This window comes from Histomonas meleagridis (genome assembly GCF_020186115.1).
Source record: "Histomonas meleagridis strain 2922-C6/04-10x chromosome Unknown contig_27, whole genome shotgun sequence".
NCBI lineage: Eukaryota > Parabasalia > Tritrichomonadida > Dientamoebidae > Histomonas > Histomonas meleagridis.
In genome coordinates this window covers 700,508-725,858 of record NW_027150844.1, presented here as the reverse complement: position 1 = coordinate 725,858, position 25,351 = coordinate 700,508, and the positions used below count along the sequence as shown (strand labels likewise).

General features: G+C 28.6%; 7 protein-coding genes across 7 annotated transcripts; 3 read left to right on the top strand and 4 right to left on the bottom strand.

Annotated features, from left to right (window-relative positions):
* Positions 1-1,604: 1,604 nt before the first annotated feature.
* Positions 1,605-2,711, top strand: GO595_004690 (CAMK family protein kinase; the record flags this gene model as incomplete). The annotated part of the gene is made up of 1 exon (XM_067917849.1): positions 1,605-2,711. One exon carries the CDS (start codon positions 1,605-1,607, stop codon positions 2,709-2,711), a length of 1,107 nt encoding a protein of 368 aa, XP_067775272.1.
* Positions 2,712-3,401: 690 nt separating this feature from the next.
* Positions 3,402-4,661, bottom strand: GO595_004689 (Lecithin:cholesterol acyltransferase family protein; the record flags this gene model as incomplete). The annotated part of the gene is made up of 1 exon (XM_067917848.1): positions 3,402-4,661. One exon carries the CDS (start codon positions 4,659-4,661, stop codon positions 3,402-3,404), a length of 1,260 nt encoding a protein of 419 aa, XP_067775271.1.
* A 234-nt stretch (positions 4,662-4,895) lies between these two features.
* GO595_004688 (alcohol dehydrogenase catalytic domain-containing protein) lies at positions 4,896-5,936 on the bottom strand (the record flags this gene model as incomplete). Its single annotated transcript, XM_067917847.1, has 1 exon — positions 4,896-5,936. One exon carries the CDS (start codon positions 5,934-5,936, stop codon positions 4,896-4,898), a length of 1,041 nt encoding a protein of 346 aa, XP_067775270.1.
* A 174-nt stretch (positions 5,937-6,110) lies between these two features.
* On the top strand, positions 6,111-8,872 carry GO595_004687 (putative carbonic anhydrase-like protein 2; the record flags this gene model as incomplete). Its single annotated transcript, XM_067917846.1, has 2 exons — positions 6,111-8,007; positions 8,697-8,872. The coding sequence occupies 2 exons, from the start codon at positions 6,111-6,113 to the stop codon at positions 8,870-8,872; spliced, it is 2,073 nt and encodes a 690-aa protein (XP_067775269.1).
* Positions 8,873-9,362: 490 nt separating this feature from the next.
* Positions 9,363-9,947, bottom strand: GO595_004686 (SH3-domain-containing protein; the record flags this gene model as incomplete). Its single annotated transcript, XM_067917845.1, has 1 exon — positions 9,363-9,947. The coding sequence occupies one exon, from the start codon at positions 9,945-9,947 to the stop codon at positions 9,363-9,365; it is 585 nt and encodes a 194-aa protein (XP_067775268.1).
* A 3,168-nt stretch (positions 9,948-13,115) lies between these two features.
* On the bottom strand, positions 13,116-15,269 carry GO595_004685 (uncharacterized protein; the record flags this gene model as incomplete). Its single annotated transcript, XM_067917843.1, has 1 exon — positions 13,116-15,269. The coding sequence occupies one exon, from the start codon at positions 15,267-15,269 to the stop codon at positions 13,116-13,118; it is 2,154 nt and encodes a 717-aa protein (XP_067775267.1).
* A 6,806-nt stretch (positions 15,270-22,075) lies between these two features.
* On the top strand, positions 22,076-23,122 carry GO595_004684 (uncharacterized protein; the record flags this gene model as incomplete). Its single annotated transcript, XM_067917842.1, has 1 exon — positions 22,076-23,122. The coding sequence occupies one exon, from the start codon at positions 22,076-22,078 to the stop codon at positions 23,120-23,122; it is 1,047 nt and encodes a 348-aa protein (XP_067775266.1).
* Between the last annotated feature and the right edge of the window lie 2,229 nt (positions 23,123-25,351).

Below are 25,351 nucleotides of genomic sequence, written 5' to 3'. Positions count from 1 at the left end.
ATTTATTAAATATTTTTATAAAAGTTATTTGATTTATAATAATATTAAGTTAAAACATTTTCCTTCATTAATGCTTATACTTTAACTTATTCTTTATTGTTAATAAAAACTTTATCAACTTATTATTATACTTTCTTAAAATCTTATTCAGTTACTTTCATTGAATCTGAAACTAAATATTTATGTCGATTTTATATATTATAATTATACAATTATATATTATCCAGAATATTTTACTTATTATTCAGATTTCTTTTCTGGTTCTTTTTAGAAGATGTAATAATAAACATTGATGATAATAATACATTAATTATCATTGTAATAATTATTGTATTTGTAATGATAATAATGATATAAATGAAACAGTTAATAAATTTTCAGTTGGGATTAATAATGGAAAAACAGAAGAAGATCCATTTGCAGATAATTTCAAAGAAGAAAAATTTATAAGTCAGGTATAAATAAACATGTTTTAAGAACAATTTTTATTTATTCATTATTTTAATAAATGATAGCGAATATGTTTGCGAAAAACGAAGCTTCAAAGAGTCAATCAATGTGTATGCAAAAACTACTAACCCTTGAGCAAATTGTATTCGATTTGACTGAAAAAAATTTTGTTTTATCAGTTTCACAAACAATGAATATATATGATGAAAATTTTCCATATTCATTTAATCATGTTTTATTCATTTTGGTTAATATTGCATTTTCATACCAAGTTAAATCAATTGATGTATATTTAAATTATTTGTTTACAATTATGAAAAAAGAAGAAGAAATCAAAACAATCTCAAAATTTCAAAAATTTTTATTTAAATATTCATTAAATTTTAATTCACAAGAAGCATATTATTATATGAGAGAAAAAATGATTGAAAATTCTTTAATAATGTAAATATAATAATAAATATCCTATCAAAAGATTTCTCACGTTATGTAACAAAAACGGAAAATAAGAAAAGTGATTCTAAAGATACATTTAGTGAAACTTTTATTATAGACGATTTTTTTCTAAATAATCATGAAGAGCTTTCAAAGAACGATTTTGAACTTCATAAGAATGTTCTAATATGTTGTCAAAATATTCATTAAATAAAAATATTTATTTATAACTGATATATTTAAATTTATTATAAATTTGATGATTATCTTATATACATATGTATTGCCATATAATGTTAAGTTCCAAAAAATTGATTCTACTTTGTTTCTGAGATTTTTAGATCACAAACTCAAACAAAACTTATGTACAAATACATATTGTGCCATATTTTAGAGATTTTTGAGCAACCTTAAGAACAAAACCAATTTTTCAATAAATTTTTATAGAATTCCATAAGAGGGATCAAATATTTAAGAAACAACAGAATATTTACATGATCGAATTTATTTGATAAATGTACAAATTTTAAAACATTTGGGGCATTACAATTTCAGAATCTAGTGATGTCAACTTGAACGTCAAAATTCAATTACAAATAATTTCTTTGAAAAATTCAGAAATGAGATTTTATCCCAGATGAATACGTTTTTTGAATTGGGAAACACTTTTGAAAAGATAAACAATACAAAAAATTCCAAAGCAAAAAAACGGAAATCAAATGGGTTGTTTCCATTCTGGAGCAATCAACAAAATCAAAGCAAAGACAGTAGAGTTTGGTCCTACGCCTGTACCACCAATAGAAAAGCCCAATACTCAAAGATCAGCTGACGAAAGTGTTCAATCTTCTGTTAGAACTTTTTGTTCATTTTCTTCTTTTGTCCTACAGAATGAAAACCCCACAATATTCGAATGGAGTTTCCAAAAAGAAATCGCTAAAGGTGCCATGAGTCGAGTTTTCATGTCACAACATACAGAAACAGGAGAAAAATGTGCAGCCAAAGTATACAACAAAAGGCGTCTTTATCGCCAAACACTTGGGGGAGAAGAACCACCATATCTAGCAGTCGATCGTGAAATAGATATCATGATTTCCATTTCTCATCGATATGTCTTACCAATTGTAGAAGTTATAGAAGATGAGTGTTCCAATTCTCTTATTTTATTACTACCATATGCCGAAAAAGGCACATTACAATCATATATCAACAACGAAAAGCCATCAGAAGAGATTTTATCCATATGCTTTTTTGAGATAGCCGAAAGCTTACGTTATATCCATTCGTTAAACATTGTACACCGGGATATTAAGCCCGATAACATATTAGTATTTTCCGATACCATGTTTAAACTCTCGGATTTTTCAGTTTCCTCTCGTCTAGAGACTCCTGATCAAAAGCTTCTCGACACTCGTGGCTCACCTGCATTTCTTTCCCCTGAAGAATGTGGCGGCGATGCATTTGACCCAAAACTTGCCGACGTTTGGGCATATGGTGTCACTTTGTACAGCTGTATGTTTAATTCATTGCCATTTAAGCTCGAAATGGGACAAGGGAAAACAGTTGCGAGTACTGTTTTCACTGTTACGCAACTTCTTAATAGCGAAGAGTTGGTTGTTCCCGAAGACAAAGGCTTTTCGCCGTATTTGATTGAGTTAATAAAACATATTTTACAGAAAGACCCGAAAAAAAGGCCGACGTTCGAAGAGATCATTAAATGTAAATGGTTCGATAAGGCAAAGGAAGTCGATAAAGTAAATATAGAGTTGGAAAAGTTGGAATATGAAGAAGAAGAAGAGGAAGAAGATATAGAAGAAAACAAAAAATAATTGACTTGTTATATGTAAATGTTTATATAGATTATGAAATGGTTTTCGTTTTCAATAAATTACCTGTGCAAAATTAATGAGATTTCGCACGAAATTGTGTCATTGTGTAATTGACTGTTATGAGAATGTGTCTAAGCGATAGGGTAATTGAATAGCGAACGATTGTTTTCTACTCAATATTTGGACGATTTCGAGATACTGTGAAAGCAATTCCACATTATATAGAAGTTAGTTCCTAAAAACATTTTTTGTTTTTCTTGTATTATTTTTCTAATAACAATTTTTGTTAGTGAAAATTTATTAATAAAACTGAATCAATTGCATATCCGAGGTACATAAAAATAATTATTTCGAAACTTTAAATCATCAAAATAAATATCTTTATTATTATTAATATTGATTCCTTCATATTCAAGAAGTATTTGAGATATTTTTGTATGAGCATTTACAGATGCTCAAATAAGTGCTGTATTAAATATTTAAAATCATTTTCAAATATTATATCGAAATATAAAATAATGAAAATAAAATTTAAGCATCCTAAATAATCATGATTACATAAAAAAAAATATATGATTTTCTTTATAAGCAAAAATTTATCAAATACCAAACAATTCCAAGGCAGCACTAAAAATTATTTTGATCATTAATACATAAAAACAATTAACCTTATCTATGTTTAGAGTTTATTTATAAATCTTCCTTCCTTTTATTTTTAGATTGATATTCATTATTACTTTTAGTTTGATTCATTTTTAGTCCGTTTTGTTCTCTTACCCAATTCATTATAATATTCACCGAATCTTTTGTAAACAACAAATTTTTATGTTGGAATTTCATGCTGGATGATTTCACATCTTTACATTGGAGACGTTTACCAGGGGCGCCCCAATTTTTACATATCCAATCTGTAACCGCCGAGCCGACAAGTCCATCTCCTGGAACCTTTATCTCCTTGCCGAACTCTTTCCATTCCGACAAGTTAAGTCCAAGGGCGGTCTGTATTCCACTGTTATATAGTATATTTATGTCAACGTCTGGACTCATTGGCCATCTCCTTAAGAATTTGAAGTTTTGTTCTCCAATCAACATATCATAGTTAGAAAGATATTCTCTCTCATGTAAGATTTCAATCAGCTCGCTTCCCATATGGTTTATACCATTTCTATCGACAAATAGTGTTGTATTAGAATATCCTAAAGTATGAGGAATATGAATATGAATGGTTCCAAGAGAATTAGCAAGAGCCCTTATCTTGTTAAGCTTGAAAACAGAAATATATTTAGAGTTGAGTCTCCAATATCCAGTAAATGTCATACTCGCACCTGAAAATGATGGAGCTATGAGCGTGGCGGAGTCAATATACTTAGAGCGCCACTCTGCTGTGGTTTTTTCAGTGAGAAGTCGATGCGTAACTTGTGTTCCAAGCGAATGTGCAATGATTATAACTTTTTCGTTGTCGTTTTGTTTCGAAATGTTTTCGATAAGTGATCGAAGAGAGTTGAAATATGCGTCTGGTTGTGCAGCACCAAACCTCCAATCATATGGTGCACCAAATAATGTTTTCCTTGTTTGATATCCTAATTTTTCTAAAGATTTGATTATTTCATTGTAATATGGTGGAACAGTTTTTCCAAAAATAGTAGGACCTGTGCCTCTAATTCCATTAACTCCTCCAAAATCATCTGGATAAATGTTAACATCTGGTTTATTTTGAAGCTCATGTGTGGTTTCATTGTAACTAACAGTAAGAAAGTCGAGAAAACAATCAAGAAATGGAGGGATGAAGTTTTTAAGACGGATCCAAAAAAGTTCATCGTTGATTGACTTAGAACAATACCATTTTGGTTGAACATTTGTGGTAACATTAAGGCGGCTTCTAAAAGCACCAGGAATTAGCACAATTGGTTTCAGCTTGGAGCTTGCATAATATAAGAAAAGAGCCAGCATTAATACACTGCTTGCAACTCCGGTGCTATTGTGGGACTTTTTGTGCAAAATAAACTTTTCATAATATTGAATAAGTTGAACTTTTTTAATGTTAACATATCCTTTCTGTTTCAAAAAGTGTATATAGCTCTGAAAATTTGAAAAAAATGTCTTAACGTACACTGGGGAATATGAACCGATTTAAATTTTATTTTTACGTAAAATAAAGTCACTACTATTAAATCAAAATATAAATTATGGTTTTATTGCATACTTAAGAACGTTTTCTCTCTTATTTTCAAACAAATCATATGCTTCCAAAGCATTTTCAAGTGTACATCTATGCGTGATCAAGAAACTTGCGTCTATTTTACCGCATGATATGAGTTCCATTATTTCATCACAAAAACTTCCGTCAACACCACCAGTCTTAAATGTAAGATTCTTTCCATACATTTGTGGTAGTGGAATCGTTTGATTATTTTCATACATAGCGACAACGACAACAATTGCGTTCGGACGTGCAACTTTCCATGAGAGTTCAAATGTATCATCTCCACCTGCAACTTCAAAAACAGTATCAGCACCACGGCCATTAGTTGCTGCAAGCACTCGGGTAACAATATCATCTTTACCAGGTACAAGGGTGATGTCGGAAAGGCCACGAGCCTTTGAAAGTGATAATCGATGTTCATCAATATCAATTGCAATTATGGTACATGGGCTGTAAAGTCGAGCGCAAAGCATAGTGCAAAGGCCTGTTGGACCAGCACCAATTACAACTACGGTAGAAGCTGGTTTGAGTTCGCCAATACGTGCAGCCCAATATCCGGTTGATAGAATATCACCAACAAAAAGAGCTTGCTCATCAGTTACTTGTGGTGGAATAATTGTAAGACAATTGTCAGCAAACGGAATACGTGCATATTCTGATTGACCACCATCAATCCGACACCCAAGACACCAACCACCATTTGGGTTGGTACAGTTGTTAACATAACCATTCTTGCAGAAAAAGCATTCGCCGCAAAAAGTTTCACAATTAACTGATACACGATCACCTGGCTTAAGCTTTTTTACACCTTTACCAACTTCAACAACTTCACCCACAAATTCGTGTCCAAGTATTATTCCAGGTACAGCACGTGGAACAGCACCATGTTTAATATGAATATCACTTGAACAAATTGTAGTAAGGGTTACTTTTATTATTGCATCCTTTTCGTCTTGGATTTTAGGAATTTCCCTGTTTTGTAATGCAATTTTTCCTTTTTCTTCGTATACAATTGCTTTCATAATTGAAGTCTACCATCACATATAAACTATTCAATTTTACGATGACTGCACAGTGTAAAATTCTGAATTTGTATTACTACGATTATATTAATCACAAAAAGTCATTCGTTGTAAAGATACGATAGGTATTTCTTGTTTATTTATATAAAGTATAGAAATTCTGGCATATGTCAAATGCTTTTTGATCTTTTTTGCTTCTCTGCTTTTTTACCTCGCCAAAATAGCCTTGAAAACTCAAAGGACACTTCAAGCAACATAAAAAATGCAAATAGTCTTATTGATGAAATAAATCCAGAAGCGTATTTTAATATCCCTTCGAATTTAAAAAATATTACTTTTGGGCAAAATAAAATTGAACTAGGAATTGAAGGAAGTGGTCCAATTACTTTTTCTGGAATAATTAAAAGCGGAATTTTACTTAGGCAAATTGAGCAAAGCTCACAAAGTTTTGATATTTATTTTGAAGATGATCCTAAAGAGTTCACACCAATTGTATGCAATCTTAGCAAGCCTACAACTATTTCGTTTTCAGATGAATATTGGAATCAAATTTCATTTGATGACCTCATTTTCGTTGTTTTAACACCATCAGATTTTACTGCCACTGGTATTACTGGTAATATGCCAATTGCTCTCCAATCATATGGAAATGGCTCGATCAAAATTTCAACAGAATCTACTGAGTATGGTCTCTCTAGTTTATCAATTCGTTCTGAAAAAGAAAACATCATTAGCTATAACGTTTTAAATTTACATGAACTTTATTTAAATGATAAATCAATTCTTTCACCTGGCACTGGCAAAATTAATGTTGACAAATCAATTCATTCACCAATATCATATCTTAGTTCTTTACAAATAACCACTGAACCACTTGAATCAATTGAATTAGGTGGAATTCCAGACCATACATTTGACATTGAGTTCAAAGAAAACGTTGAAGCAGAACTTCTTTTATATGACATGCCCAATGGAAGCACTCTTCAATTAACCAATGATAACACAATGTTTACATATGGAACAAATTCCGCAACGATCAAAAAGTGCAATTTACTTTCAAAAGTGACACTTAACGGTGGAAAAGTGACGCTCAATGAATTTCAATCAGAAAATATTCAACTTCAATTTACAAATGAAATTGAAGTTAATTGCAATATGTCTATGAGCATGCTTAGCAATATTGCATCAAATGAACTTGGTAAAGTCTCATTTTTACCAGATTCAAATATCGATATAAGTTATCGAACAGACAATGTGCCTTTAATTAATTTAACTGAGACGATTATTGATGAAAGTAATCATCCATCTTTAATTAAATTAATACATAGCGGTGAATTAGAACAGTTTAATAGTTCAATCTCATCAAATGTGTTCTGTGTGAAGTCACTTAAATGTGAATCATTTGAGTCGCTATTAGACGTCGGAGAGTTGCCATTTGTAAATGATTCGCAAATTGTATTCCGACGAACTTGTCATGAAACACAAAATTTCACATGCTTAGGATTCGAGGCGTATATACCTGAGATCGAAACAACGTCTGAAATTTCGTCTGAAGCCACAACTATAGTTTCATCTGAGGCTACAACAGTTGTTTCATCTGAAGAAACAACATCAGAAATCAAAACCGAAATTTCCTCTGAAATTACAACCGAAGTTTCATCAGAAATTACAACCGAAATATCTTCTGAAATTACAACCGAAGTTTCATCAGAAATTACAACCGAAATATCTTCTGAAATTATAACCGAAGTTTCCTCTGAAATTATAACCGAAATATCTTCTGAAATTATAACCGAAGTTTCCTCTGAAATTATAACCGAAATTTCATCAGAAGTTTCATCTCAACAAACACAAGAAGAAGAGACATCTGAGGAAGAAACAACTGTTGATGTTACAACACAACAGACATCTGAGAAATCAAGTGTTGGATCGGTCGCTGTTTATATTTCTGTTGCACTAATTTTGGTCGTGCTCATTGTCAGCGGTATAGTTGTCGCATTTATGTGCCGCCGTAACAAAGAGGACCTGAAGGAGATTAACGGAATCATGCTTGAAGATAATGTATTTGATAGTTAACAAATTATAAACAAATTTAATATGTTTATTGTTTTCTTTTGTTTAAAGTGTTTGTTAAAGAAGAATTTACAGTTTGGATGAAAATGATTTGGATCAAGAAAAAAATAATTTTAGTATCAATTAAATATAAAACATTGTTTAAGACTAATATAAGTAAATAAATGTCATTTATTGTTTGGTTGAGCAGTAGTTTAAAAATTATAATATATCTTCTAGTGAGAATTTAATTTTTTTTTATTTAAACATATGGAGATATCTTTAAGATTTTTGGTTCACTTCCACGTACAATGTTTTTTATAGAAATTCTGTTATAAAGGCCTTCATGAGTTAAGATTCACATTAAACAACAGTTATGGAAGGTTGGAGATGACTGGTCGGAATTGAATGCGTTAACGGCCTGCATGGCCAGAAGTTGAACATCAGTTGAATCGGTATTCAAATATTTCAATATATCAAACGGATCTTTGGTTTAACATCCTTTTACTTATGCATTAATATTTCATTAAAAATTTAAATTTTTGGTTTTAAATTGTATATTTATGATTAATAAATAATAAATTATTATTATTTAGAAATAATTAAATGAATATCAACATAAAAATAAGAAAAACCAATTTTTAATAAAACCACATTTCTAACTGAAATTTTTCTAGTAGTCTCTTCACTTCTTTCTTATGTCCGAAGTAAGCACAAGTGAACAACGTAGGCTAAACCCAGTTGATGCTCCATCATACGAACAAAAGGAAAGCTGCCTTGGTTATGGAATTTTCACAGATGTTCCATCATATTCGCAGCAACAACAAATCGTTCAAGAGCCTCCAAAAGAATACAGTAGGACTGATCTTGAATACGGTGTTTAAACGAACTATAATTATTTCTAAATGGTAACAATAAAACCACAATTCGAATTATCAAATTTTGAATTTTCAAAATGCCTTTAAATAGCTACCATAACTTAACATTCATTATGCCAAGTTTCAATGTAACTAGAATTGCAATTTTAAAACGACTTAAAATTTTGATATTGATTGAATATCGATTTTTATCTTTTTGTAATAATTTATTGTCAATACTTCCCGCGTTGACTTTAAAAATTCATGCTCTTTCTATTACATTTGAAAATTAATTTCGCTAAAAAATTGAACTAAAAAATGGTAATAAGGATTTCCTACTTCTGCTTAACAATTATTTCCAGGTTTATTTGGGTATTTTTTAAAAAAATTAAATTTCAAATCTTATATAAGAAAATTTTACTAAAAATCAACAAGTTTGTCCGTTCTGTGGTATTTTTCAATAACAAACTTAATTTTATTGAAGAAATAAAAATTAATTCAGAGATATCTCTTTACTTTACCAGTAACGACGGCCGAATTGGAAGTTCATGTACTTGATTCCAGTTGTCTTTACAACATCACCTGGCTTTGGAGCGTGAATGCAGTTTCCATTACCGATATAAATACCGACATGTGAAACTGGGCTATAGAAGCAGCAAACATCACCAGGCTTAAGGTTTGCTTGTGAAACCTTTGTTCCTTGTTGAGATTGTTGGCTGGCTGTTCTTGGGATTGAGATTCCGACTTGCTTATGGCACCATTGTGTTAAACCAGAGCAATCAAAGGTGTTTGGACCTGTTGCACCATAGACGTATTTGCAGCCGAGCTTGGATCTTGCTTTAGCAACGATTGAATCGCCAGTTCCGTTTGATGTTGGTCTTGGCTTTCCTACAGTGACATACATACGAGCTACATAGCCTTCGCCATCTTCAAATTTAATCTTGTACCATTGACCTATTGTTTCCAAAATTTCAAGTTCTTGATTCTTATAAACTAAACCAATCTTCTTAGATACCTTAGTTGGTTGACTACGTACATTTAAGGCGCCGATGTTGACCTTGCCTGAAAGGCAGCAAGCAAACGAAAGAAGAATGCTTAACATTTCGGTTCGAAAATTTGATGTTAACCATTCAAAATAGTCAATTTGACTTTACGATACATATTCAATTAAGAACGAACAAAATTCTTTGTGTAACGGTTTTAAACCAATAAAATAGTTAACTTGAAAAAGTGCTATGACGCTTTGAGTGTAAAGTTATCAAATAGTGTTAATGGGAGACAGCAGCTGCTTAAAAGAGGAGAAACAAAACATCGAATTTCTAATAAACCTTCATGATTATATTTGGAATGTAAATGAAAAAAACATTCAAAATACAATTGAATTAATTTTGAATTTTTTTGATCCTGATTTATCATTCTCATTTAATGAAATCATATGTCGACTTATTTTTTCGTTATATGTTTCTAAACAAAAAAAATTTGATATATATTATAATTTTTTAAAAGCATTAGAAATAAAAGAAAAAGAAAAAAATAATAACATTCCAAATATCATTGATCAATTTCTACATACAATTTTTATTGCAAGGTCTAATGAAATATATTTTATCTTAGGTTGGCTAGCTAAACAAAATTTAATTGATGATATGTTATTACAATACCAAAATACTTTGCTTTTTGCACATTGCATAAAAAATTATAAAAGGTTTAAATTCATTGATCCATTTTTTGATGATTTTAATAAAAACATTAAAGAATTATCAGCAGATAATTGGAAACTTCATAAAAAATATCTTTATGAAGGAGTAAATCCAAATGAAATTACAAAAATTATTCGTAATGATGATTTAGATTCACTTCAAGAAATTACAGCACAAAATGAATTTGATTTTAATCAATTAATTAAACCTTCTTTATATGAAAAATGTTCTTTTATTAATCAGGATAATGTTTCACTTATTGACTATGCAGCATTTTTTGGTTCCATTAAATGTTTTAAATATTTTTTTTTAAATGGCTCAAACTTAAAAAACTCTGGTCCATATTCTATTGCTGGTGGAAATCTTGAAATAATTCACTATTGTGAACAATATCATTCATCATTTGAAAGATCATATGAAATTGCAATTAAGTTTCATCAGAATAAAGTCTTTCATTATCTTTTTGAAAATAAAATTGGAAAATTAAAAAGTTTAATTGATTTAGGTATAAAATGCATTAAAAACAATAATTTCGAAATTCTTTATTACTTAGAAGAAAATGGAATGATTATAAATGATTTAATTATTTATGAAGCAGCTAAAAGTGGAAACATTTTTCTTGTAAAATATTTTCTGGAAAGAAATCAAATTCCTAAATATATTTTATCTGCATCAATAAAATCAGGAAATATTGAACTAATTAAATATTTTCTTGATCAAAAAGGAATTGATATTAATGCGCCTGATATTTATATGATTTTTTTGATATGTATTATTAAAATTTTATTTTTCTTAAACATTTTTGGAATTTTTTCATTTAATTTGAAACACCACTTATATTGGCATATCAAAATAATGATATTCATGTTGTTAAATTATTACTTGAACAAAAAGGAATAAAAATTAATGAAAAAGATAAAATTTGTTTGTTTTATTCATGAATTATTTTAATATTTTAATGTTTCATAATAAAATATGAAATTTCTTCAATAAATTTAAAACAGTTTTAACAGTGGCATCTATAAATGGTAATGTAGATTTAGTTAAATTACTTCTTGAACAAGATGGAATTGATATTAATTCTAAAACTATTTTTTTGTTTTATATAAAATTGTTTTTAATAATTTGATATTTTAAAGTAATATTCGGAAATTTTATAAATTATTTAAAACAGTACTTATGAATACAATACAAAACAAAGAAAAAGAAATTGTTAAAATTCTTCTTAATCAAAAAAATATAGATATAAATGCAAAAGATGCAAGTTTATTTTATTTAAATTTTATTTACTTTATTTAGAACTTTAAAATATTATTTGGTATTTATTTAAAAAACATATTACAGCATTAATGATAGCATCTGAGATATGTAGCATAGAAATTGTTAATTTACTTATTAATAAAAAAGAAATTGAAATTAATGCAAAAGATGACATTTTATCTTATTTAATATTTATTTCAAACATTAGATGTTTAAAAATATAATTTGGTATTAATTTATTGTTAACAAAACAGCATTAATGATTGCATCAGAAAAAGGATGTTATCAAATAGTAAAATTACTACTTGAAAATAAAGATATTGATGTGAATTCTTCTGATTTATGTTAGTTTTTTTCAAAGTATTTTTATGATTTTTGATGTTATGAAATAATATTTGGTAATTATTTAAAATATTTTTTACAGCGCTTATTTGGGGATCACTTTATGGTAATAAAGAAACAGTTAGTTTACTTCTTGAATATGAAAAGACTGATATTAATTTTAAGGATTTTTATATACTTTTAATAAATTTTATTTGAAGAATTTAAAATTTAAATAAATTTATTGGAATTTTATTCAAAATATTAAAACTGCTCTAATATGGGCTTCTCAAAATAGTAATAAAGAAAATGTTGAATTACTTATAAATCAAAATGGAATTGATTTGAATGCTACTGATGTTTTTATATTTTATTGAACATTCTTATAAACAATTTAGCTTTTCAAGAAAATATTTGGAATTTATATATATATATTTTCATCAGCACTTAATTGGGCAAGAGGTAATAATCACAATGAAATTGTGCAGTTACTTCTCCAGAAAAATGGAATTGAAACTCAATAAAGAAAATTTGAAATAAAAAAACAAAACTAGAGAAAGAATAAATAAGTTTGATAATATATCAAATATTAAAAACAATTGTTCGAACATTATTTTAGTAAAATATTTTCACTTTTAATGAGGTTATTTCATGGTGTAGTTTCTTTGATGATTTTTTGATGAATATGATGAATATAAATATGAAAACTTTGGAATAAAATAATATATTTTTGCATATTTTATCATATGTAAACATAAATATATGGAAAAAGACAACCTTTTTAAAATGTGAAAATCAAATTTAAACACATAATATTTATAGCATGTGCTATTTTAAAGGTATCTATAATTTTTTTTTATTAAATGTCTTTAATGGATCAAAAAATGCCTTTAAAAACTTTTTTCCTCTACATTTACATAAACAGAAAATATCATTTTATGAAAAAAGTTTTTTTAAAAAAATATTTAATAACAAAATTACGAAAATTTTTATTTAAAGAATTTCTTTTCAGGCTTTTTCGCGTCTGTAAATATATGATCGTCAGCCTTTTGTTCTACATTTGCGTACATCGCAGTGAAACTTTTAATACATTCGTCCACGCTCATTGATTGTTTTGAAGCGTCTGGTCTTGTTTTCAACAAAATGCCAGCAATTTCAGGAGTAAAATCTGTGAAGTCCTTTGCTATTACCATGTAAGTGATATGAATACTTTCATGAAAAGGTGCAGTCATAAAATCACTGAATGCCTCTATCGTCTTGACACTTTTGTTTACAATAGTCTTAACGTTATCCATATCGAAGTCGTTAAACAATTCAATGAATAAACCGCATTCTTGTTTAATTTTATCCTGAAACAGCGCTGTTTCTTTAGCTTCTTCAGGCTTAATGAAATATGAGCATATGTAATGCGGCACAATATTTTTACAAAAGTTACTAAAGAATTTCACAAATAAAGGCTCTAATAAATGGTTTTGAGCATCACTTAAATAATCTCTAATTTCATCGATTTTGTTTTCGAAGTCATCTTTAAACTTTGGGTCTTCTCCGATTATATTTTTATATAAACAATCGAATAAATTAGTTAACCCTTTCTTCATGATGAATACCCACGCTTGCATTAATTGCTTTGTTTCATTCGGTTCGATTATTTCGGGATTATCTTTCGATATTTGCATTATAGTGTTTTTCCCATCATAAGAGTTATTACACACAGCAATTAAATACTTTCGGTCATTAACATACTCTAATCCGCCGCCTAAATCATATAACTTATTAATTAAGATCTGTACAAGCCGAACACGTATCGATGGTAATATATTTAACTCTGACGTCTTAACAAAGTCATACGCGTCTTCTAATCTGCGAATTAAGTCTAATGGAGCTGGCGTGTAATAGATTCCATTCCGTTTCTCAGAAACTGAGTTAATGTCCATGTCAATGATACGACTTAAAAATCCGGTGTAATCGTCGATGACCGTTTGTTCAAAGCCGGCTTGCAAATTCATAATAAGTTGCGTAAAGCGCTCGCCTGTATTAATGCCTAAAAGGGCTCTGAGAGTACACTGGATGTCTTTCATGGCTTTGATAAGCGATATGGTGAGGAATGATGAAGGTTTGAAAACATTGATAAATGTATCTAAAACATCAACAATTTGATCATTAACATAGTTACCAACAAGCTCAAACAAGTTGATCTCGGGTGGTAATGCTGGCATCATAGTCTCGATTTGTTGTGGTAAACTATCAATGATATCATTAAGTTGTTTAAGGTAAAGATTTAGGTTTTCTTCTTTGGGATCAACCATCATTGGCTTAAATTGACTGCAAATCGCTGAATGAATACATTCAATTAAACGATTTTTTTCTCCATTCGCAATTAGAATCCAAACAGCACGTACTAAAGAATCTGTGTCAATTTTATTATCGCCGGTAAAAGCATGTGTAAATAGCTCATGAACATTCTCGATCAATTGAGCTTTTGCTTCGTGTATCGGCTGGAATTTGTACGTTAAGAAATTGAGGGCTCTGTCTGATTTGTCTTTGTTGGGGCTATCCGAGTATATGGAGTTGTTGGTGGACTTTTTGATCTTATCTTCTTTGTCAAGAAGTTGTTGCGTGATCTCGGATTCAAAATGAAGAAGTGATTGAATGGTTTGAAAACATTGAATTGAAAAACCTTTGGGATTGGATTCAAAAAAACGCTTGATAGCATCGATGTAACGATCGGCTTCTTCAAACTGTTTGTTAAGTGTGTTGATTTGATTAAGATTATCCCAGATGATTCCAAGATCATGAAATGTGGAAAATTGCTCGCTGAGTTCAAACGTAGAAATTTCATTGCTTTGTGTCTCCATATCGTTAATGTCACAAAGTAACCTGCCTAATTGTGATGTTGATGCTTCTAAATCTTCAATGCCTAATTTAATATTACCTACATAAGCTTGAACACGGGCTTTAAGAAAGGAAATTTTATCTTGGTGTTTTACATAGGCTGATTGCTTGATAAGTTCTAAGGATTCTAAATCTGAAGTACTTGTGAGTTTATTTCGAACAAATTTAAATGCTGAATTTATAGCATCTTCTGTAGCTTCTCTAATAATTCTATCTTCTATTTTTTCTTCTTGATTTATTGTTGTTTTCATGGTAGTTTTACAAAAAAGCTTTTTACATGTAAAGTACTCTAAAAGTTCAAAGTACCAACGTCACTTTTCGATAATGCGTTCATTTTTATCTTTTATAAAAGATAGCATGATTATTATGTAAAACACTTAAATATAATGCCAAATCATTTTACTTTGAAGGTTAGCGCATGAAATTTTATTCAGAAGGTATGTGAAAACCCTATTTAATTTTCGATATTTCAAATTAAATTGAAGTCAAAAGTATCAAAAGATTCATTGAAAAAATGGTTACTCCAAGCCTAAATGCCAGCAGACTATCCAGATATAAAAATGAAATTGTAAAAGACTGAAACAAAGTTTATTCAATTAATGCTGAAACCACTGACGTCATAAATGATTCACGTAAAAAATCAATTTGTCCCTCGAAAGGAAGAGTTTTTTATCTGACTTTTTTGTTTGTATTTTCATTTGATTTTTGAAGATTTACAAAATTGATTCTCATGAGAAACATCCACAAGTATACGACTGTTCTCTCGCAGGAATATGTGAATAGTGAATCCTAAATTATTTACAGAATTTTTCTAGTGGTTTAGGCCTTTCCATTGTTTTAATAATCAACCGTTTTTCTCTCTGAAAACAGCTGTTGTTTTGCCAAAGCTCCCTCAATTGTGTCGTTTTGTATACAAAAGCGGTACAGTTCACTGAAAATTTGATTGCTTTGAATTTTGTGTTGATCGAATTTTGGCAAATTGACTCAAAAATTAATTAATTTAATTAAATTTTCAAAGTTTACAACTTGAATAACTTTTTGAATTGTTTTAACCCTTTGCGCTGAAATTCAAATAGTGTCATATCTTCCAGAAACAAGTTGCATTGGCATGCACTCTTTATTCATTTTGCTTATTGTGAATGTACATAATATGAAATACACTAGCCTTATTCAGGCACACGTAAAAAAAGATGTTTTCGAACAAAATTTCATATCTCATATCAATTCACAATCAAATAAGTCTTTATCTAACCCTCATCCACCTTATTTATTTCCAAACGACATTCAATTTAATATTCATGCAATTGAGCAATATTTATTCAGAATTAATATACGATTTTCTATTGACAGAAAAATATTCTCAGATGATGTAATTCAAAGCAAATATTCAATATTGCTAGGTCATAGTGTTCATTTGTTTTCATATGTCCCCTCGTTTCCACTTATAATTGTCATAGTAATAATCTCTTTTTTTATTGTTTTTTCTTTAATTTTTTCTGAAACAAAATTATTTTCAGTCAAATTCATCCATCTTCATCTTAAAATAAACAAAATGAAACACAAGATTCCACTCTTTTTATTTATTATTTTTTTTGCTCATTCATTTGAATTATACAATATAATTACAAAAACACTTGAAATTTCTTCATCCACTTATTATAAAACAAGGGACTTATACAAGAATGCTAAGTACCTCATTATTAATGGAGGAGTTGAAGTTTTAGCTAGCAGCTCATTTTCTTCATGGAATTCATTACTTACTGTTGAAATTAGTGATTCTGTTACTAAAATTGGAGAATATGCATTTAGTTCATGCCCTTTATTGAATACAGTTACCTTAGGAGATACTATAACAACTATTGAAAATTGTGCATTTTATGGATGTACATCACTAACAAGTTTTAATATTCCAAAATCAGTAAATTCAATTGGGAAAGCTGTATTTATTGGTTGCTCGAAACTCAAAACTATTACTGTGTCTACTGAAAACAATAATTATTGTAGCAATGAAGGAATTCTTTATAATAAAGATTGTACAAAACTTATTTCTCATCCAGAAGGGAAATCTAATGCAATATTTGAAATACCAAAAACAGTTACAACAATTGAAGATTGTGCTTTTTATAATTGTTCATCATTAACAAATATTACAATTCCAAACTCAGTCACATCAATCGGAACATTGGTATTTATTGGATGCTCTAAACTTCAATATATTGAAGTATCTGAAGAAAATAATTATTTTTCTACTGAAAATAATAAAGTTCTTTACGATAAAGATTATAAAGCAATTATTTTTTATCCAGAAACAATTAAAGATGTATCATTTGAAATACCGAATACAGTTATAAAAATTGGAGATGGTGCATTTTATCATTGTACATCATTGACAAATATTATAATACCAGATTTAGTTACTTCAATTGGAAATTACGCATTTTACCAATGTTCTAAATTAGTGAATATTACAATTCCAGACTTAGTAACTTCAATTGGGGATTACGCATTTTACCAATGTTCTAAATTAGTGAATATTACAATTCCAGACTTAGTTAAATTCATTGGTTCTTATGTATTTTATCAATGTTCTAACCTAGAAATAACTATTATTGGTAAAAATGTGACTTCAATTGGATCTTATATATTTTATCAATGTTCTAAATTAGTAAATATTACAATTCCAGATTTGGTTAATTCAATTGGTGATTACATGTTTTATCAATGTTCTAATCTCAAAATAGCAATTATTGGAGAAAATGTACCAAAAATTGGATCTTATACATTTTATCAACATCATTAACAAATATTACAATACCAGATTTAGTTACTTCAATTGGAAATTATGCATTCCATTCATGTTCTAATTTAGAAGTAGCTATCATAGGTAAAAGTGTAACTTCAATTGGTTCTTATGTATTTTATCAATGTTCTAATCTCAAAATAGCAATTATTGGGCCTAATGTAGAAAAAATTGGTTATTCAATATTTTATCAATGTTCATCATTAACAAATATTACAATACCAGACTTAGTTACCTCAATTGGATATTATGCATTTTATCAATGTTCTAATTTGGAAGTAGCTATCATAGGTAAAAGTGTAACTTTAATTGACATTAATATGTTTTATGAATGTTCCAAATTAATAAATATTACAATACCAGATTTAGTTACTTCAATTGGAAATTATGCATTCCAAGGATGTTCTAACTTAGAAGTAGCTATCATAGGTAAAAGTGTAACTTCAATTGGTGATTCTGCATTTTATCAATGTTCCAAATTAATAAATATTTCAATTCCAGATTTAGTTTCTTCAATTGGTGATTCTGCATTTTATCAATGTTCTGAATTGATAAATATTACAATTCCAGATTTAGTTACTTCTATTGGAAATTATGCATTTTATCAATGTTTAAATTTAGAAGTAGTTACTATTGGTAAAAATGTAACTTCAATTGGTGATTATTCATTTTATCGTTGTTCTTTTATAAGTATCATAATTCCAGATTTAGTTTCTTCAATTGGTAAAAGTGCATTTAATCTATGTTCAAATTTAGAAACATTTATTATCAGTAAAAGTTTAACTTTAATTGAAGCTTTTACGTTTTCTCAATGTTCTAAATTGGCAAATATTGAAATTCCAGATTTAGTTACTTCAATAGGTGAACGCGCATTTTATCAATGCTCTCAAATGGAAATAGCCATTATTGGTAAAAATGTAACTTCAATTAATGATTATACATTTTATGGATGTTCATCATTAAGGAATATTACAATTCCAGATTTGGTTACTTCGATTGGAAATTTTGCATTCCAAGGATGTTCAAATATAGAAGTCATTATCGATGGCAAAAATTTGGATTCAATCGGGAAAAGTGCATTTAATTCATGTACATCTTTGATAAATATTACAATACCAAATACAGTTAAAAAAATTGAGGATCAAACATTTTCTTCATGTTCCAATCTTAAAATAGTTATTATTAGTATTAATTTAATATCAATTGGTATTCAAGCATTTTATCAATGCTCATCATTATTAAATTTTACAATTCCTGATTCAGTGACTTCAATTGGGTATCAACTATTTTATCAATGCACTAATTTAAAATTTGCTATTATTGGAGTAAATATAACTTCAATTGGTTCATATACATTTTATTCTTGCAATAAATTGGAAACAATTCTTATCAAAGGAAATGTAACAACAATATCTAATAATGCATTTCAATATTGTTCATCATTGATAAATATTAAAATTCCTGAGTCAGTTACTTCAATTGGAAGTGAAGCATTTTCTGATTGTTTATCATTACAAAATATCACAATTCCGAATTTAGTCACTTCTATATCCGATGATTTATTCAATTCATGTTATAATTTAACAGAAGTTATCTTAAGTGGAAATATAATTTCAATTGGATCTCGTGCATTTCAACAATGTTCTTTTGTTACAATTACAATACCGAATACAGTAACATCAATTGATGATTATGTATTTCATTCATGTTCTAAACTAGAAACTGTAATATTAAGCAAAAATCTAACATATTTTGGAAAATATACTTTTAATTTTTGCGCATCATTGATAAATATTGAAATTCCCAATTCGGTTAAAACAATTGGAAGTGCAGTATTTAGAATGTGTACATCATTAAAAAATATTACAATACCATATTTAATAACTTCAATCGAAAGTCAATTATTTGATTCATGTTCTAATTTAACAACAGTTATAATTGGAGAAAAAGTAACTTCAATTAAAATACGAGCATTTGTTGGATGTTCATCATTAGTAAATATAACTTTTCCAGATTCAGTTACTTCATTTGATTCATATGTATTTAGTCAATGTTCTAAATTGGAAACTGTTATATTTGGTCCAAATGTAAATTCTTTTGGAAATTATATATTTCAATCTTGTTCATCATTAGTAAATATAAAAATTCCAAATTTGATAACTTCAATTCCAATTGAAGCATTTCGTTCATGTTCATCACTAATAAATATCACAATCCCAAATTCAGTAACATCAATTAAAAAGAGTGCGTTTCAAAGTTGTTATAATTTGAAAAATGTTGTCATAGGAGATGATGTAAATTCAATCGAAAATAATGCATTTTATGATTGTTTTTCATTAATTAATATCACAATCCCAAATAAACTTAAGACAATTGGCAATTATGGATTCAATTCATGCTCTAATTTAACTAATATTATTTTTAACGAAAATTTGGAATCAATAGGAACGAGTACATTTCGTGAATGTTCATCATTAACAAATATTATAATTCCAGATTCTGTTAATATTATTGGGAATGCTGCATTCTCCTTATGCATTAATTTAGAGAAAGTTATTATTGGTGAAAGTTTAAATTCAATTGGAGGTTCTCTATTTTCTTCATGTTCTAATTTAGATACAATTATTATAGGAAAAAATGTCAAATCAATTGGAATGAATGCTTTTGAAGATTGCAGATGCTTAAAATGTATTTATTTTACCGGTTATGAATCACCATCAATACATTCAAGCGCTTTTGATGGTGTGCCAGCAGCATATGTTATGACATCAGATTTATATCAAGATACAACATTTGGTACACTTAATGTATCTCCGGGTTCTTCCGTTTCTGAATGTAATCAATATCCATGGCCGACACATACTTTTACTGATACATTTACGCAATCGCAAACATTTTCAAATTCATTTACACAATCAAATACATTTACTAAATCTAAAATTTTTACTAAATCAAATACATTTACTAAATCAAAAGCATTTACTAAATCTAATATATTCACAAAATCTAATTCTTTTACGAAATCAAAAACTTTTACAAAATCAAATTCATTTACTGAGTCCAACACATTCACCAGATCAAATACATTTACATCATCAAAACAAATTTTAGAAACATTTACAAATATACTCACAAATTCAAATACGTTTTCACCTTCAAGAAAATTTGGTGAAACATATATTCATACAATAGTATTTACAGAATCAATTACACAAACAATTATTCATAAAACTGAATTTAAAAACACTTTTATTCTTTCTTTATTCGGATCATCATATTCATATTTCGAAACTGGATTTATTTATTATGTATATTCAGTTATCGAATACTCATCTTATTTTTCGTATTACACAGGGTTTTATACAATTATCAAAAAAGATTACATAAATAATAATCAAAATAAATCAGATAATCAAACTATTATTATAGCCGTTTGCGTTTGTATCGTAGTAATTTTAATTATTACAATAATCGTAATAATACTTGTCCGTTCTAAGAAGAAAATTAAGAAACAAAGTATTGTTGAAAGTGTAAATGAAGAAGAAACAATTGAGAATAATATCTCAATGAGAAATGTGATGAACTTGTCTGGTATAGATGAGGATCCTTTCGCAATAGATTTCAAGGAAAATGATTATGTTGACAATATTTAAATATGGCTATTTTGTTTTAAACAAAATTTTCTAAACAATTATGTAATTTCAACAATTTCATCTTTTTTTATCAAACAGTTTCGATATGAACTCTTTTTAGCTTGAACATTTGTGAAATGTTATTTGGCATAGACTTTTTTTAAACGGCTTCAACACAAACATTTTGGAGGTTCTGCTCTAAAAGTTTCTTTTCATTGATAAAAAATACATCAAAAAGAAGCTACCATCGATGACCATGCATTAAAAAAATAATGCATTAAGTCAAAATATCAAAGTTAAATCTTATTTAATTTTCGACAAAGGCATCTTTGAGTTCCACATATAATTTAAGATTCATCGATTAAAATTTATTTTCATAGTTCTTATGCCAATTAAAAATCAAAGTATACATTTGTAAATATGCGTAAATATATGCCTTTTTGATCAAATAATGTGCACTGAGTGTATTTGGGATTTTTATCAATAACATCATCCATGAAATGTTCTGCAGAAGGAAAGCACGATAGAACGATACATTCAGAATTTTAATTCAACGATAACAATTGTTTTTGAAAAAGTTATGGTATTCGGCACTTTTTGCTTTTTAACGTCTTCAGCACTTTTGATGATTAGACCGCCTTCGGTTTCTTCTCTTTTTCACGAACTTTTCAAGACAGAATGGCCTCAAGATGATCCAGAGTTTATCGAAGAAATAAAGAAATATGAAAGTGTTATTCGTAGACTTCTTACATTAGATGACCAATTATCACATTATATAAAGTTACAGCCATTAATGGATAATGATCAATTGGCTTCATTACCTATCTACATTAAAATGCAAAAAATAGAATTGAATACATCTCTGCAAACATACTCAAAAGATATTAATCAAATAGAATTTCAATTCAATACATCACCAATTAATATAAGCGATGTTTTTTCAGAAGTTACTGTTGATGTTGGCACGCATTTATTCCAATATAATGGAACTGATCAAGCAACTGATTCAATTCGAGCAACTTTTGAATCCGCTGAAAATCAAACAGTTAATGTTAAATGCTGCTGGAAGTGTCCTTTACTCAAACTATCATCTCCTCTCCAAAAGATTGTTGGTTCACCATACAGTATCTCATCTGTGATATCACAAAAAGTACTTTCGCATATTGACTCTAAAAATCTATTTTCCAACGGAGAAGTTAAATGTGATAACATATTAAAGTCACTTTCTGGTCTTGACACATTTCACATAACATCATTAAGTGACATAATTTCGCAAAATTTTCATCCTATTGATGACTTTCACTTCACTCTCGATAATATCCAAAGCTCCCGTTCGTTCTCTATTCAAGCTCCTGTTCTTTCGACAATTGACTCGCAATTTATCCCATCAAAAGTTCCTCCTGCGCCAATCCGCGAATTTCTTGAAGCGTCAATAAGTTCGAAGCGACAGTTAATTGCACTCGATGAGTTCGTAAAGGAGCCGCTTCCGTTCGTAGAGGAAATGGTGCTCGAAGAAGCGCGCCAAACACCAACAGACGAAATCGCAAATTCGTCGTTCTTCTTTTTGGAGCCTTGGGTTTCTGATACTGCATCAGACTACTTAAAGGCGGCTGAGTATAAGAAAAGATATGCACAAAAAAGGCCACAAAATAATCAGCCGTATAAACAATAAATGTTTATAATTAACTGGAAAAAATTGATTTATGTGCCAATTTAAATCTGTTTTTTAGTGAGTTGAAATGTAAATTTAAAATTTTATCAGATACAATAATATCTAGAATATAATTATGCATAATACTAAAATTTATTGAGAATGATAATTGATATATTTTTTTCGAAACTTAGTTTAAACTTTTAATACCGAAATAAACAAGCATTAAAACACTATAAGTAGAACTCAAAATGCATTAAGAATATATAAATTGGAAAATTAAATTAAATGCAATTTTATTTGACTAAATTTATATAAATTTAAATCGTTTTATATGGGGGCTGATAATCGCATTTGATTTCATTATATAAAATTTGCAATATTAGCATTATGTCAAAGTACGTTTTGAGCAAAGCGATAATTATTCCAATGAAATAATCAAAAAGTAGATGTTTTAGAAAGTAACAAGTGCTATTACTACCGACCGATACCACTTTTTGAAAAAATGTGGAGTTTCGCGATGTTTGAAATTGATTATTAATCGCAAATGCACTAAATGTGTAATCACAATTAGACTACTTTATCTTGATAGCATTCTCATTAATGCTCCTAAATTTTTGAAAATCAATTTTATAAATATACCATTTGAATAAGATAGAAAATATAACCCCTTAAATTGTAATTACTATCATTTTGATTTAGCATAAATATATATCCATTTTCACGAGATATTTTTATTTTTATGATGAAATTTTAAATACTATCGTTCATAACGATATATTAATTTTGAATGAGTATTGTCACTTTTTTTATCAGGATAATATCGATAAATATTTATCAGGATATTATGAATATCGATTAAACCGTTTATTTTATCCACTCCAGCCATTTTTTGAGAATATCAATTAAGAAAATTATGTGTTTAATTATTTAAGAAATCAGGTAATTTCTTAATATGAATTATTCTATTAGATTTTTAAAGAAATCATGAAGGTCTCGTAGCTCAGTCGGTAGAGCGTTGTGCTGATAACGCAAAGGTCTAGGGTTCAAGTCCCTGCGGGACCATGTTTTTTCCATTTTTTAAATCGAGCTTATTTTAACCCCAGGTTGCAGATTTAGAAAGTTTACCTGGAGTAGATCACAATGGTACTAATCTTGTATTTCAATTCAAAACTTTCATTTTACAAATTGCATATCGACCGGAAGACACCCATCCAGAACAGCTCAGAAACTACGCACGACACCACCTTACAACACAAAACAAGATAGATATTAATTTTTTACAAAATATTGAAGAAAATCTGAGCATCACCAAATATGATCTCAGTGAACATGTCCTTCCCATTTCACTGTTGATCTTTCCGTTTGAACTATGGGATAACATATTAATGAAACCAATAACAAAACCGGTCTCCCTGGACTTCTTTTAGACCCTTATTCCTGACTTTTCGTCAGTTCGACAACCCAACGTCCGAACGGACCTAGTCAATTTTGAGTTTCATTTTGAGAATTTAGTCGACCACCATCTGCAAGATCTCTCAAATTTATTAACTTCACTTTTTATCGACTATTACATTTCATCGTTAGGAAAAAGTGCGTATCTGCAGGAATTTGTTAAAAATGCAGTCATCCAACTATAAGAATTCTCCAACTTCTTACTTACGAAACCCTACAAATTCACCTTTAATCTTAATAATGAAAGACACTTTGTTCCAGTCGAAAGTACTGTCCTACAATCGTGGGAAAATTGAATGAGTAGTATTCAAAAAGTGGAGACTTCATTCAATCATAATAGAGAATTCGAATAAAATGTAATTTGCATTCAAAAATTGGCTCTCAATTTGTTTTCTGAAATAATATTATAATTCAATTTCATTTTGAATAATTTACGATTTTGGCCATGTTTTACGAACAAAAATAAAATTTGGCAAAGATGCTGAAACAGATATTATTAAATAGCAAGTTATCGATATTGCATACATCATACATTGCATTAATTAAAATAAATAAGAAACAATTATTATATATTAAACTAAATTACGATCAAGAATTAGGATATTGTAAAATATTTAATCGTCTCTGTATTACAACACAAATTTTATATCAATGTTACACAAAAATTCATTTTTGACTTAATTAATATTTTATATATTGATCAATAATATCAATTGCTTTGCATATAAATTTTTATGAATTGTCATGTTCTACATATTAATTATGTCTTATTAGTTCGAAATTTCATAAAATTTA